The sequence below is a fragment of the Schistocerca nitens genome, chromosome 1, assembly GCF_023898315.1.
Source record: "Schistocerca nitens isolate TAMUIC-IGC-003100 chromosome 1, iqSchNite1.1, whole genome shotgun sequence".
Taxonomy (NCBI): domain Eukaryota; kingdom Metazoa; phylum Arthropoda; class Insecta; order Orthoptera; family Acrididae; genus Schistocerca; species Schistocerca nitens.
In genome coordinates, this window is record NC_064614.1 from 703,593,990 (window position 1) to 703,610,632 (window position 16,643).

The 16,643-nt window shown below is 40.7% G+C and overlaps 1 protein-coding gene across 1 annotated transcript in view; it reads left to right on the forward strand.

Annotated features, from left to right (window-relative positions):
- Window positions 1-16,643, forward strand: part of LOC126259600 (charged multivesicular body protein 7) — a 243,007-nt gene that overhangs the window by 190,446 nt on the left and 35,918 nt on the right. Inside the window, exon 6 of the mRNA XM_049956512.1 lies at window positions 4,401-4,659. Within this exon, the coding sequence (XP_049812469.1) occupies window positions 4,401-4,659 (259 nt within the window). The remainder of the gene's footprint in view (window positions 1-4,400; window positions 4,660-16,643) is intronic.

A 16,643-nucleotide genomic window follows, 5' to 3' on the forward strand; every position in this document is an offset into this window, starting at 1 on the left:
GAGCAAACAGTAAAGGAAACAAAAGAATAATTCGGAGTAGGAATTAAAATCCATGGAGAAGAAATAAAAACTTTGAGGTTCGCCGATGACATTGTAATTCTGTCAGAGACAGCAAAGGACTTGGAAGAGCTGTTGAATGGAATGGACAGTGTCTTGAAAGGAGGATATAAGATGAACATCAACAAAAGCAAAATGAGGATAATGGAATGTAGTCAAATTAAATCGGGTGATGCTGAGGGCATTAGATTAGGAAATGAGGCACTTAAAGTAGTAAAGGTGTTTTGCTATTTAGGGAGTAAAATAACTGATGATGGTCGAAGTAGAGAGGATATAAAATGTAGACTGGCAATGGCAAGGAAATCGTTTCTGAAGAAGAAAAATTTGTTAACATCGAGTATAGATTTAAGTGTCAGGAAGTCGTTTCTGAAAGTATTTGTATGGAGTGTAGCCATGTATGGAAGTGAAACATGGACGATAAATAGTTCGGACAGGAGGAGAATAGAAGCTTTCGAAATGTGGTGCTACAGAAGAATGCTGAAGATTAGATGGGTAGATCACATAACTAATGAGGAGGTATTGAATAGAATTGGGGAGAAGAGGAGTTTGTGGCACAACTTGACTAGAAGAAGGGACCGGTTGGTAGGACATGTTCTGAGGCATCAAGGGATCACAAATTTAGCATTGGAGGGCAGTGTGGAGGGTAAAAATCGTAGAGGGAGACCAACAGATGAATACACTAAGCAGATTCAGAAGGATGTAGGTTGCAGTAGGTACTGGGAGATGAAGAAGCTTGCACAGGATAGAGTAGCATGGAGAGCTGCATCAAACCAGTCTCAGGACTGAAGACCACAACAACAACAACAACAACAACAGCCACTCCTTACACCATTTTCTAAAATTTTTGAGAAGGCATGTATTTACACATTTGCTGAGCATATAATAACATCATTAAATGATAAATTTCCTTATCTGTATCTTCTGTGACTTAGCAAAACCATTTCCTTGTGTCAGTCACAATATTACATTAGAGAAGTTAAGTTTTTATTGAATACATAGTTCAGCAAATTTCTGGTTTACTTTTGATTTTAGAAAATAGATGCAGAAAATAACCTTAGGCTGTTCAAATAATACAAAGAGGAATTGCACATTATTTATATGTTGAGAAATTACAGTGCGAGTCCCACAGGCTTCAATCATTGGCCAACTAATATTCTTGCTTTATATTAATGACCTGCCATTTTATTTGAATTATGAGACAGAATTAGTCATGTTTGCAGATTATACAAGCATTTTTGTGAAGACGAGCAATGAAGCATCAAGACAGAAAATAGTAAATGATGTTTTTATGAAAGTAACTGACTGGTTTTGCACAAATGGTATAGGTCTAAACATAGAAAAATTCAGTATATCTACTTTTGCATCATAGAAAATATTCCTCTTCCTGTTAACCTAGATCCTGGCTGCTCTATACCACGGCTGCATGCGCACTTTTAATATCCATTTGTATTTTACTAGGCAGATCATTTGATTCTTTATCCAAAGCAGTAATTTTATTACCCTCTATGTTAATTGTAGACATTAACTCCTCTGCAAATGCTTCTGCCTGTGATTTAATCACTGCCAACTCGGTAGTTGTAACCTCTAACTTTTAGTAGATACTTTCTTCTAACTTCTTAAGAGTAGCATCCCCTTGAGCCTTAATGGTAACTCCCAGTTCAGTTTTAAGAGCTTCCTGTGAGCATCTTAACATGTCTTATAATTTCTTGTTAAATGCTTTATTGTTCTCCTCAATAGCGTTTCTGTTCTGTTCCACAAATGACTTAAAGCTTTCCAGTGCCTCAGCTGCTATTTTTCTAGCCCACGGAGGCATACACTACTAAATAAATTCCCAACTATTTAGCTAAACTAGGTGTTCACTGAGTTTCTTCTCTCACATTGGTTGGTAACTAATCCTGTAATGTACATACCACAATAGACTAAAAGAAAAGTGCTGAATCACAGCTCACCCTATGCTTAGAACAGCAAACTTGGGATGCTGCCGTCGACTGCACAGATGAAGCTAGTGTGTCATGTTGAGAAGTTGTGGCAGGCAGCTGCTGTGCTGGCGATGAGCAGCTGACGTGATGTGGCATAAAAACTTGCACCACCGTAGGCGGTGTGTTGAGTTGAACTGCAGTCGTGCAATCAACCTGTTGCTATCCCGTGCTACTCTTCCTCACCAGACCCACCACTAACTCATCTGTGTTGTAACTGATACATACATGCGTGTCGTTTGAATGATTTATAAATACTCACAACAGTTGTCTGGTTGTGAAAATTTCTTCTTATTATCTACAGTGTTACTAACTCATTTTTGGTAGATAGCTTTTTGGGACACTACACAGTGAGTGCTCTCTCATATAATTTCCAGTGTTGATTCTTGAGTTGCCTGGTAACAAAGTGTTTCTTCCAAATAATTCCAAAAAACTTTACTGAAACCCTTCTTTCCAGAACCACAGTTTTCTCATGCTTCAGTAAGGTGCCAAATTCTGTGTGTGTGTGTGTGTGTGTGTGTGTGTTACACCAATCAATACATCCAACCACATCAAACTTGACTTATGATCTAAGATTTACATCTTCATTTATCTTGAGCATTTACATTGTAGTATGTCTGTTTTCTCTGAGGTGTTCTTGACACCTTCAAGCGAAGGGCTTCCAAAAGGTCAGTTAATTCAGCCTTATGGGGTCATACAAACCTCCTCATGGAGTTCATGTTCTGCTGCTTACAGTGAAGGAGAATCAGCAGAGTGGCTGAACCTTCACACTCAGATCCATGCCCCTATAACTCCTCTATGCACCATTAATTGATGTGTAATATTAATGTTGTAGTGTTGAGGTAAGTTTGTAAATGTCTTGCTACTATGCACTGCAATACATAATGTGTCACCACTGAGTGAGGGTTTCACAAGGGCTTAGACGAAATAAGGGGCAAAACATTGTCACTTCTTTCAGTTGTTAACAAGTCCCTTGCTTGTTAATGGTGTTTGCTTGATAAAGTGCACGTTATTTTTGTGAGTGTATTGCACAGAGTTCTTGTGAGTTTTCTTATCTTGTGAGTAGCAGCAGCATTTTCTGTAGTCTGGATACAGAACAATATGAATTAGGTGCGCAGTTTATTGGACAAAAATTTGAAATACAAGATTAGAGCCAAAGTGCAGATAGAACTGTCAAAAACACATACTTTGAGATATGATTGAAGGGGAAAAAAACAGTCATTAGGACTCCACATCAGTTGAAAATTTGACCATGTTGGTAACAGGTTCATAACTTTCACCAGTATAGAAATCATGAGCTTTGTTAGGGTTGTTCTATGTTTATTTGTCTCCGGCTGGTGTCCAGACTAGATGTAAAGAGCTGGAAATTTCCGCAGAGCTATAAGAACATAATATTTCTTCATTATATACTAATTTGGCAAAGTTTGCAAATTAACGCATTACTAAACTAACAGCAGTTCAGTTTTGTGAAAGGTAGCAGTGATAGATTTAGGGAGAGCAGGAATTTGTTTTAGAAATTTGTGAACAGAGCTTCTTCTGTCTTCAGTGTATTAACTTGTGAATATATAGTGGTACTTTGCCACCATACAACTTGTCTTAGTCTTCACAGTGGAAAGTGTTTCCAGTGTCAGACTGTAAGGGAGGAGAGATGGTGGTATACAGTCCAAACCACAAGACTGTGCACTAGTGTTCCACGTCTTTCTACAGCATATAATGAACTGACAAATTTACATTCTATTAATGCTGATTAATTTGTTGAATGGAGCATAAAACTCGTTCAATGGTGCAGAAACCTCAGATATCGACTTGATACTTTTCAAGTGGAATAAGCTGTGTAACAACCTTACATATTGCTTCTTTTGTCCTGTTTGCACCATAATACATAACACAATCAAAATGGCGAAACATAAATTCATTAGAGCCAGCCCCATTACACATAATGGAGGACAGTTGCTTTAATTTTCAGTTGTTAAAGATTCCAAACTTGTCTTGTGAAATTTCCTGCAAGATTAAACAATTCTTACTTACTGAGCTATCCATGTATGGCTCTTGCTGCCACCTCACAGCTTCAGTTTTTGGTTACCTATCTCCTACTTTCTAAATTCGACAATGATTTTAGTGCATCTCTAAGAGAAAAGACAGGAAGAAAAAGTACATAGTAATATCCTAAGCGTTGTTTCTACAATAAGTCTACTATATCTCTCTTACTGTGTTAAAACTCACTGAGAGATTCTTAGGAATGTGCTTGAGGAAGGTAAAGTTTCATTTCAAAATTTATTTCATTTTTTTCACTACTTATATCAGAAATGCATTAGGTATTTTTTAGTGATTGAGCGAAAGTGATAAATGTATAAAAATTTATTTCAGATGCTGGATGTCCAGAAAGAAGTTGAAGCGGTGCTGGGACAAACTGTTGATGGTGGTGCTGAATCAGAAGATGAATTGGAAGCTGAACTTGCTCAGCTGCTGCAGTTAGACCAGTCAGGGTCAGAGCAGGCATCTCCTCCGCATGTCACAAAGGGGAACCTGAGTCTTTCATTTGAACCAGAAATCAGTGATGATGAAGATATTGAATCTAAAGACCACGAAAAACTGGAGTCAAGATTGAAGAACTTGACATTGTCTGGTATGTATAGACAGTTATTATTTTAATTGTTTTTAAATTTATTTGTAAGACTGTCAATGAACTTTCAGATTCTTCCTTCACTCAACATATAACGTTATAGCTTGTCAGAATTTCCCCTTAAAGCTGCCTTGACTCGGAACCCAATGCTCATGTTCTTGCAGCAGTTGTTATCACTAGTCTGTAAACGCAGTAGTTATAAAAGTTTTTGTATATCCATTCTTTTGGCAGGAGGTCTTTGGAATGATGACCATTTACTATTGTGAGAGAATAAAACGCCTGCAGCCATCCTTAAGATTTTATTTATTTTGTTGCAACCAGTTTCAGCCCTTCAATATGCCGTCATCAGGCATAACTGGATACGCAGATAATCTGAAAACTTAGGTGTCAGCACTCTAACAGTCAACCATCAAGTACATTCTAAGTCCCACCATACATGGAGATTAAAAGTGAATGTAGCTGTACTAGTGAAACAATTGCCTCCGTGCTCTCTATTCATGAATTATCAGCATATCATTTCTCTCTGTGTAGTCTAATCTTGGGTAATCAGCCGTAAGCATATTCCCATTTGCTAAAAGCACATATAACAGCTATCAATATTTGCCCATTGTAGATTATTTACATTCCAAATACATCTTTTCTTCCTGCACAGATCATATCAGTATAAGTTCCCTTTCTTCCTGTGACAGGACATTTCAAGTAAAATAATCGTTCTCTCCTTCCAATATGTAGCAAATCATCAATAGTGCATATTCCTTCTAGAATGATCTCAGTGTATCATATCTCAGTCATACGGTGTGTGTAAGTAAACAGGTTTCAAATAAAAGTTCCCTCTGTTTGTACAATCACATAAGACGTCAAATATCAGTTTTATATACAAAATAAGTAATGTAAATCAGTAGTGTTCTAGCAATTTGTGCTAGTGCACATTTCAAATGTAATTGATAAATTGGAATTCAACAAATGTCATACCTAAACCTAAGTAAAACCCCTGTTTGTACACAGTAATGTTGATGTGTACGCCATGTGTCTGGCAATGAACAATCATTTCATAAATCTCAAATTCAAGCATGTGCATATAAACAGAAGTAACTAATGATGCCTACTACTAAATGTGGTGATGTTGATTACATTGGTGATGTATAAAACTGGATGCAGTAGTGATCTGAACAAACAAATGGCAGTATCTTCTCCTTATTATTATCAAAGTATCATAGCTTAGTGTAATGAACAATATCCATAATCATCAGTGTATCACTGTGCTCAGCATAGCTAAATAAATCTTCCACTCATAAGTAACTGTGTGTTCAAGGCGTGTATGTAGAATCCACTCCATATATTAACTCAGTTGTAAATAACTAATTGTCTAGGTACGTGGACCAAAATATTTGAAAATACATGTCTTATCAAAACAAATGCAGTAAGACTCTATTTCTAATTGCTGATCTAATACTGTGTAACATTGAAGTAAGAAGTGTTGAAGTCTCAAATGGTTGCACCAAGTAGTTTGCCACACACATGGCAGAGTACAGTTAGTCCATAAATCATAAACTTTCAGTAGACAAGAGATATAGCTAAGTGTCCATGACATAGTATAAGCAAAACCTTCCCTTCATAACATGGCATAATTGTAGCCAGTATAAATATTATAAGAGCAGTATATGTGTAGGCCGGCCAGTGTGGCCGAGTGGTTCTAGGCACTTCAGTCTGGAACTGTGCGACCGCTATGGTCGCAGGTTCGAATCCTGCCTTGGGCATGGATATGTGTGATGTCCTTGGATTAGCTAGGTTTAAGTAGTTCTAAGTTCTAGGGGACTGATGACCTCAGATGTTGAGTCCCATAGTGCTCAGAGCCATTTCAACCATTTTCAAGTACATGTGTAGGGAAAACCAAGTACATCTTCACAATCAAAGTTCCATCTTCTACCTAGTATATGCATATATCGAAGTGCACAAGCCAAATAGAGAAGTGTATTTATGTATATATTCATAGGTGTGCAAAAACTAAACAGTGGAAACTCCAGGTAGGAATGTTAACAATGTAGGAAAAGGCAGATTGCTACTTATCATAAAGAAAACACATCGAGTGGCAGACAGGCACAATTGAAAAACACTCACATATAGCTTTCGGCCACAGCCTTCGTCAACACGCACGCACGCGCGCGCGCGCGCGCGCGCGCGCACACACACACACACACACACACACACACACACACACACACACACACCTCCCAACTCCAGCATCTCACTGGAATGCAACATCACGTGGGATGTAAGCAGCAGTCTGGAGGTGGTGGGGAAGGGGAAGGGATTGTAGTGTATGGGTGGGGAGAGAGACAAATGCTGTCTGGTGGAGTTTGCAGGGACTAGACTGCCAAGAGGTGCAGCATCAGGAAGCTGTGGAGCAGGGAGGTGGGGAAAAATGGAGCAAAAAAGGAGAGGAGCAGGGAAAGATGGGACAGATACAGTGGCAGAGGGATGCAAATAAATAGAGTGGTAGATGAGAATGGGGAGAAGATGGCAGGCCAGAGGGGATGGAAACTGTTGGGTGGAGGGTGTGGAGACAGTATGTTGGCATGGGGTGAGATCAGGATAGTTACAGGAGTGGAGACTGTTGTAAGGATAACTCCCATCCACACAGTTCAGAAAAACTGGTGGTGGAGTGAAGGATCCAGATTGCTTGGGTGATGAAGCAGGCATTTAAATCAAGTGTGTTATATTCAGGTGCGTGTTGTGCCACAGGGTGGTCTACTCTGCTCTTGGCCTCAGTTTGTCTGTGGCCGTTCATCCTGGTGAGCAGCCGGTTGGTACATACCGATATAGAAAGCTGTGCAGTCATTACAGCAGAGCTGGCGAATGACATGGCTGCTTTCACTGGTGGCCCGGCCTCTGATAGGGTAGGATGAACCAGTGACAGGACTGGAATAGGAAGTATGGGATGGGTGAATGGGCAGGTTTTGCACTTGGGTCTTCCACAGAGATATGATACTTGTGGCAAGGGGTTGGGAATGGGAGTGGCATAGGAATGGACTACGATGATGTGGAGAGTGGGTGGATGAAGGAACACCACTTTAGGAGGGGTGGGAAGTATCTCAGGTAGGATGTCTCTCATTTCAGGGCATGATGATAGGTAATCAAAGCCCTGGCGAAGGATGTGGTTCAGCTGTTCCAGTCCAGGGTGTTACCGGGTGATGAAGGGGACACTTCTTTGTGGCTGGTTCTTGGGGCTGGTGGGAGGATTGAGGGTATGAGGGGAAATGGCATGGGAGATCTGTTTGCAGACTAGGTCTGGGAGCTAGTGCCTGTCTGTGAAGACCTTGGTGAGACCCTCAGCATATGTGTACATAGGTGCACAAGTTAGAGATAAAGGATAGTCTAAGAAAATGTGATATAAAAATTTGTTACTGCAGAAGCAAAGTCACGTGGCTGGGGCCCATTGTTTGCCACATACATGATGCACAATGAGTGCATCCCCCTGAAGCAGTGCAAAATGTAGTTTATCATGAAATTTCAAGTAAACAAAATAATATGTACCAGTCATCAGTGAATTTTGTTTGTCTCTATAATTTCAGTTGTTTTACGTTCCTAATCCCGTAAAGCTTCCTAAATTTTCGACAGATAAGTCTTGCATTTGGATGTGGATTTTCAAAATTTTAAATGGCACAATGTATATGTCAAAAACTTTCTCAATCTCACTGTTTATAGACTTTGACTTGGCATGGCTCTTAGTTGACATGAGGTCTCCAATCTTGAACTATGTTGGTTTCTCTCTGTTTTCTTTTACTATAGTGTTGTTCCATGGTATTCCTAACTAAGTCTTGTCTCTAAACTGCAGAAATACTCTTAAATGACAGACATTCAACTAATTCATTGATAATGTAGGCAGATTTATCATATAAAATTTCATATGGGGAAAAACGACAATATTATGGAAATGGAAGAGGATGTAGATGAAGATGAAATGGGAGATACGATACTGCGTGAAGAGTTTGACAGAGCACTGAAAGACCTGAGTCGAAACAAGGCCCCCGGAGTAGACAACATTCCATTGGAACTACTGGCGGCCTTGGGAGAGCCAGTCCTGACAAAACTCTACCATCTGGTGAGCAAGATGTATGAAACAGGCGAAATACCCTCAGACTTCAAGAAGAATATAATAATTCCAATCCCAAAGAAAGCAGGTGTTGACAGATGTGAGAATTACCGAACAATCAGTTTAATAAGCCACAGCTGCAAAATACTAACACGAATTCTTTACAGACGAATGGAAAAACTAGTAGAGGCCGACCTCGGGGAAGATCAGTTTGGGTCCCGTAGAAATACTGGAACACGTGAGGCAATACTGACCTTACAACTTACCTTAGAAGAAAGATTAAGGAAAGGCAAACCTACGTTTCTAGCATTTGTAGACTTAGAGAAAGCTTTTGACAATGTTGACTGGAATACTCTCTTTCAAATTCTAAAGGTGGAAGGGGTAAAATACAGGGAGCGAAAGGCTATTTACAATTTGTACAGAAACCAGATGGCAGTTATAAGAGTCTAGGGACATGAAAGGGAAGCAGTGGTTGGGAAGGGAGTAAGAAAGGGTTGTAGCCTCTCCCCGATGTTATTCAATCTGTATATTGAGCAAGCAGTAAAGGAAACAAAAGATAAATTCGGAATAGGTATTAAAATCCATGGAGAAGAAATAAAAACTTTTAGGTTCGCCGATGACATTGTAATTCTGTCAGAGACAGCAAAGGACTTGGAAGAGCAGTTGAATGGAATGGATGTTGTCTTGAAGGGAGGATATAAGATGATCATCAACAAAAGCAAAACGAGGATAATGGAATGCAGTCGAATTAAGTCGGGTGATGCTGAGGGTATTAGACTAGGAAATGAGACACTTAAAGTAGTAAAGGAGTTTTGCTATTTGGGGAGCAAAATAACTGATGATGGTCGAAATAGAGAGGATATAAAATGTAGACTGGCAATGGCAAGGAAAGCGTTTCTGAAGAAGAAAAATTTGTTAACATCGAGTATAGATTTAAGTGTCAGGAAGTCATTTCTGAAAGTATTTGTATGGAGTGTAGCCATGTATGGAAGTGAAACATGGACGGTAAATAGTTTGGACAAGAAGAGAATAGAAGCTTTCGAAATGTGGTGCTACAGAAGAATGCTGAAGATCAGATGGGTAGATCACATAATTAATGAGGAGGTACTGAATAGGATTGGGGAGGAGAGGAGTTTGTGGTACAACTTGACCACAAGAAGGGATCGGTTGGTAGGACATGTTCTGAGGCATCAAGGGATCACCAATTTAGTATTGGAGGGCAGCGTGGAGGGTAAAAATCGTAGAGGGAGACCAAGAGATGAATACACTAAGCAGATTCAGAAGGATGTAGGTTGCAGTAGGTACTGGGAGATGAAGAAGCTTGCACAGGATAGAGTAGCATGGAGAGCTGCATCAAACCAGTCTCAGGACTGAAGACCACAACAACAACAATGGGGAAAAACCAGTTGAGGTGTGTTGTAAACTCTTCATTACACTTTCAAAGCAACCAGTGTAATCTGTCCACTTTGAGCACTCTTTGCTGCAGTAAGTTCAGCACAAACATCATATCTCCCTCATATGTCTCTTAGTAGGAATACAAGATAAGTAATAAATAGAAATAAGTATGTGTTTTATGTAATAATCATCAGTAAAATGCTACCAGACTTCTGACGTAGATTGACTCCCATTATCAGAAAGAATAGTATAGGAAATACCAATAGTGTGACAAAAGTCTTGTGTAATTGTGGATATACTTTTTCTACCAGTAGCTTTCTTCAAAGGAAAAAGTTTAATGAATTTAGAAAATAAGTCTACCATGACAAATATATAACAGTATCCTTTTGTGTCTTGCAATTGACCGTATATATCCATACCAACCAGGTCCATCTGTTTGTTAGGAATTACACTTTGCAAATAACCTCTACATGTTTGGTTGTTAACTTTGAATCTCCGACATCTGTCAAAAGTGCCAAGACATTTCCTCACTCACCTGGCAGTATTATGGAAGTAAACTCTTTCTTGAATTTTCTGTTTGCATTTCAGTGAACCACAGTAACCAAAGTATTCCTTTGTTTGCTTAATGAGTGTCTCAGTGTACTGCTCAGGCCAACAAACTTTCCATCTGTCACTACCTGGACTGTATCTGTAGAATAACATACCTATGTAAATTTGATAATAAGCAGGGGTGGCTAGAGGACAAATGTAAGGATGTAGAGGCATGTCTCACTAGGGGTAAGATAGATGCTGCCTACAGGAAAATTAAAGAGACCTTTGGAGAAAAGAGAACCACTTGCGTGAATATCAAGTGCTCAGATGGAAACCCAGTTATAACCAAAGAAGGGAAAGCAGAAAGGTGGAAGGAGTACATAGAGGATCTATACAAGGGCGATGTTCTTGAGGGCAGTATTATGGAAATGGAAGAGGATGTAGATGAAGATGAAATGGGAGATATGATACTGCATGAAGAGTTTGACAGAGTACTGAAAGACCCGAGTCGAAACAAGGCCCCCGGAGTAGACAACATTCCATTAGAACTACTGACAGCTTTGGGAGAGCCAGTTCTGACAAAACTCTACCATCTGGGAGCAAGATGTATGAGACAGGCGAAATACTCTGACTCCAAGAATAATATAATAATTCCAATCCCAAATAAAGCAGGTGTTGACAGATGTGAAAATTATAAGCCACAGCTGCAAAATACTAACACGAATTCTTTACAGACGAATGGAAAAACTGGTAGAAGCCAACCTCGGGGAAGATCAGTTTGGATTCCGCAGGAATGTTGGAACATGTGAGGCAGTACTGAGCCTACAACTTATCTTAGAAGAAAGATTAAGGAAAGGCAAACCTACGTTTCTAGCATTTGTAGGCTTAGAGAAAGCTTTTGACAATGTTGACTGGAATACTCTCTTTCAAATTCTGAAGGTGGCAGGGGTAAAATACAGGGAGCAAAAGGCTATTTACAGTTTGTACAGAAAGCAGATGGCAGTTATAAGAGTCGAGGGGCATGAAGGGGAAGCAGTGGTTGGGAAGGAGGTGAGACAGGGTTGTAGCCTATCCCCGATGTTTTTCAATCTGTATATTGAGCAAACAGTAAAGGAAACAAAAGAAAAATTCGGAGTAGGAATTAAAATCCATAGGGAAGAAATATAAACTTTGAAGTTCACTGATGACTTTGTAATTCTGTCAGAGACAGCAAAGGACTTGGAAGAGCATTTGAACGGAATGGACAGTGTCTTGAAAGGAGGATATAAGATGAACATCAACAAAAGCTCAACACGGATAATGGAATGAAGTCGAATTAAATCAGGTGATGCTGAGGAAATTAGATTAAGAAATGAGATGCTTAAAGTAGTAAATGAGTTTTGATATTTGGAGAGCAAAATAACTGATGATGGTCGAAATAGAGAGGATATAAAATGTAGACTGGCAATGGCAAGGAAAGCATTTCTGAAGAAGAGAAATTTGTTAACATCGAGTATAGATTTAAGTGTCAGGATGTCCTTTCTGAAAGTATTTGTATGGAGTGTAGCTATGTATGGAAGTGAAACATGGACTAAATAGTTTGGACAAGAAGAGAATAGAAGCTTTCGAAATGTGGTGCTACAGAAGAATGCTGAAGATCAGATGGGTAGATCACATAACTAATGAGGAGGTATTGAATAGAATTGGGGAGAAGAGATATTTGTGGCACGACTTGACTAGGAGAAGGGATCGGTTGGTAGAACAAATTCTGAGGCATCAAGGGATCACCAATTTAGTATTGGACAGCAGCGACAACAACAACAGTTGCACTTCCTTATAACCTTTCTTCCCCAAGTAACTTTTAACTAATTTCCAATTATCATTATGATTTTGGTTTCTCCTGAATTGATTGCAAATGCTCCTAATATCTTTCTCATCTTTCACTCCCTTCACATACATAATTTTGAAATTTGTCTCTTGATTTCCATTTCCATGTTAAGCACCATCCTCCACTGGTTACATAGACATAGGATCAGAAATAACATTCTCTTTTCCTTTAGTATACTCCACTGTGTAACCAAACTGTTTTAGACAAACTGCCCACCTGTAGATATTGTGATTATTTTGATTTGATTTGATTTCATTTTGACACGGAAGCTAAAACAGCTTTGGTCTAACCTGCCACTGCCCGGACCAAAACGGAGTTTATTGTGTGGTATCACTCCTTGTATATCTAGTAAAGCCAGCCAATGCCCTAAAATAGTGCAAGAAGTCCCTTTATTTATTTATTTTTTTGTTACATATAGTTTCTTCAGGTCTACTTGTCCTGAAGGTTCTGTATCTTTTGCTCTCGAGTGCCATGCATTCAAAGATTAGGTGTGATGCAGTTTCTTCACCCTCATCACAGGTCCTACATTTAGGGTCTTCTGTTATACCCACTGCGTGTAGGTGTTTTTTGAAATTCCCATGGCCAGTCATCAGTCCAGTCATGAGTTTGATCTCTTTCCTGTCCAATCCCAGGATTACAGAGCTTCTTTTAAATCATGGCTTGGGCATCATTACCTTACCATGCTTTTGTTTATGGACCATGGTCCAATATCCTATGTACTGTTTCCTAAGCCATTTTGTAGTTCTAGTTTGATCACAGCCTTGGTGATTGTCAGGACAGGTTCCGGCCCAATAAATGGAGTCGTTGCCCCCATCCTGGCCAATCTGTCAGCTTGTTCATTGCCACAGATCCCTAAATGGCCAGGGACCCACACTAGGCTTACTCTATTGCTTCCCCCTTGCTCCACCAGAGCCCTGTTGCATTCTGCAACAGTCTTAGATCTCGTTGCAGGAGCTGCCAGTGATTTCAGGGCAGCCCAGCTGTCTGAATAGATGCAGATGCTATGGTCCTTGTAGCACCTACGGATTTTCTCCTCCACACATGCCCTGATTGCAGTAATTTCGGCTTGGAATACGGGGGCCAGTTTTCCTAGAGAGATAATGCCCTCCAGTCCTGGCTGAACCCTGTACACCCCTGCCCCAATGCCTTGGTCTGATTTCAACCCATTGGTGAACCAAACAGTGTCCCCCATATGGTGTCAAACTGTTTTTTCCCCACTACTCCCTGCTTCCCATTATTATATTGTAAGGCTTGTTGAAGCAGTTGGGAGTTGTTATTTAGTCACACGGCATTTCCCCTGCCATTCCTATATTTACTTCACTCACTATCTTAGTGTGTGATTCTGGATATCCCACTGAGGTCTAGTTTTTACCAGTTTTAAGTCTGTATGCCTCAGTTGAGCCAAAGGTTTAGTGGAGGTGTGTCCAGCATGACTTCCATCGCAGCAGTTGGTGTGCTGCTAATTCCACCTGTTATGGCTAAGCAGGCCAGTTTCTGCACCTTAGCAAGCTCCTTAGCTACAGCTCGCTGTTCTACCTTCTACCTTCTTCCACCACACTGCGGCCTCGAAGGAAATCCTAGGTCTAACCACTGTGGTGTATATCCAGTGCATACCTCTGGGGCTTAGTTCTTACCACAAGCCCTTCTGGTACTCACTAGAGTACTTTTCGCCTTGGAGCAGATGCTCTTAATGTGAGGGATCCATATTAGTTTTCCATCTAAGGTTACCCCTAGACATTTCACTATCCCCTTCACAGGTAGAGTTTCATTGCAGAGCTTAAGATTCCAACTTGAGTGTTGGATATGCCTCTTCTTGAACGGCACCACAAGAGGTTTCTTAGCATTAACCCTTAGATCCTCTTTAATGCACCAGTCTTGCACAATGTCCAGTCCTCCTTGTGCCATATTTCTATCTTTGTCAGTAAATTTGCCAAGTATTATTATGTCAAGGTCATCTGCATATCCTTGTCAGAATTGTCTGAAATTTAATTCCTCAATGAGTTCCTTCACCACTAGATTCCACAATAAAGGGGACAGAACTCCTCCTTGTGGGCAACCTCTAGTGGTGTTAATTACCATCTCTTCATTCATCATGGTAGCCTATACCTTCCTTCCACCAAGCATGTCCCTGGTCCACCTACATATAGCGGTCCCTAGGTCATGCACCTCTGCTGCCCTTACCATTGAATTGAAGGTCGTGTTACTGAAGGCCCCCTCGATGTCCAGGAAGACACAGAGGGCTATTTCTTGGAAGTGAAGTGCTTTCTCCACCTTCCCAACGAGTTGATGGGAAGCTGTCTCACATGATTTACCTGGTTGATATGCGTGTTAGTTTGAATTTAGAGGGGCTTTAATTAGCATTCTCTCCCCGAAACATACACTAACCAGTTTTTCCACTGTTTTGAGAATGGAGGAGGACAGACTGATTGGTCTCATATCTTGGGCCTTGGTATGATCAATTCTCCCTGGCTTTGGAATGAAGACTACCTTCACTGTGCTCAAAGCATTGGGAATGATTCCTATTGCTAGACTAACCCTGAATAACCTGCATAAGACTCTTATGAGATTCTCTCCTGCCTGTTGCAGGAGAGCTGGAAAGATTCCATCTGGGCCAGGTGACTTGAACGGTTGGAATGTTCCCACCAACCATTGGATTTAATTGAAGTCCACATAATCTTTGGCTGACTCCCAGTCCTCTCTTAGAGTGCCTGAGAACCATTGTCTCTCCAGGATCACATTCTGGTCTGTGTTGTCCGGCAGAGCATATTGAGGAAAGTGAGTTTTGAGGAGCAGTTACTCTCGTGTGCTATCTTTGTATATTTCCCATCCTCCTTCCTCAACATACCTCCTGGATTGGTTGGTACTCTAATGAGGATTCTGTGAAGTCTGGCTTGAGCAGCTGTGCTCTCAACTTCCTCACAGAGTGACTTCCAGGAACCCTCCTTTGCTTGTCTGATTGCAAGGTTGTAGTTGACAAGGGCCTCATGATATTTTGCCCATTGTCCTTTACGTCTCACAATATTAAACAGTCTCCGTACCTGTTTTCTTGGCATTTCCAAGTTGTTATTCCACCAAGGCACACTCGTATTTGTGCACTTCTTGGTGATTGTTCAGTTTCCCTGATGTGAAGTCACTATGGCAGAGGTAACTCTGCTACTTCCTCAAATTCCACTGGATTCCTTATTGAGGTTTTAATTCCTGATAAGCCTAAATCAAGGTCCCTCTCATATGTCTCTCAGTCTGTTTTCCTGGGATTCCTATAGGTCATGGTCTGTCTGATTCCCATTTCAACCTTGAATTTAATATTCATGTGGTTCGATGAGGATTGTTCCAACGCCACATGGCGTTGTTTGACATAGCTGCACATCGTCATGGAACCAAAGGTTATGTCAGTTACTTCTTCCCTTTTGCTATTCCTGAGTATAGGTTTATTGCCCCTATTCAGGACCTCCAAGTTGTTAGCTAAAAGAAATTCAAGAAGGTACTCACTTTTACTGTTGGTGTCCTTGCTGCCCCACACTTACCTCCAGTGCCACTAAGGCCCGATCTGCCCCCTTTATATAAGTAGGGTTCTTGTATCATGGCCATGTCCACTTCCTGCCTCCCCAGGCAGCGACTTAGGGCAGCAGAAGCCCTTTACTGTGCTTCAGATTAATCTGCAGCACTTCCAGTCTCTGTCTTGCTGCCATCATTGCCTTCGAGGTCTTTGATACACCTGACATTGACCTGCGAGAACCCTAAAAACAATTTTAGGTCCTGCTCTCACATCACCTTCAGGGACTTCTCTCTGACCTCCACAACCAGGATTCATCCTTTCGGCACAACCTTCTGGTTGATCACTCTCCAGTCTTCTCTCGAGACTTTTGGGTTCTGGGCCGCTATTTTCTGGAACAGAGTCTTAGGAAAGACATCCTTAAGGATCTTTGGTACCCATATTGATACCTTTGCGGACTTAAGAAGCTCCGCTGCCATCTTGACCAGCAGCTTCGCATCTTCCCACGGGGATATCATGGGCACCTTGTCCTTGACCTTCCAACGTGTGCACCCCCTGACAGAAAAAAATTAGGGCACCATGATCTAGTTAGACCCTCCTGAAGTTGG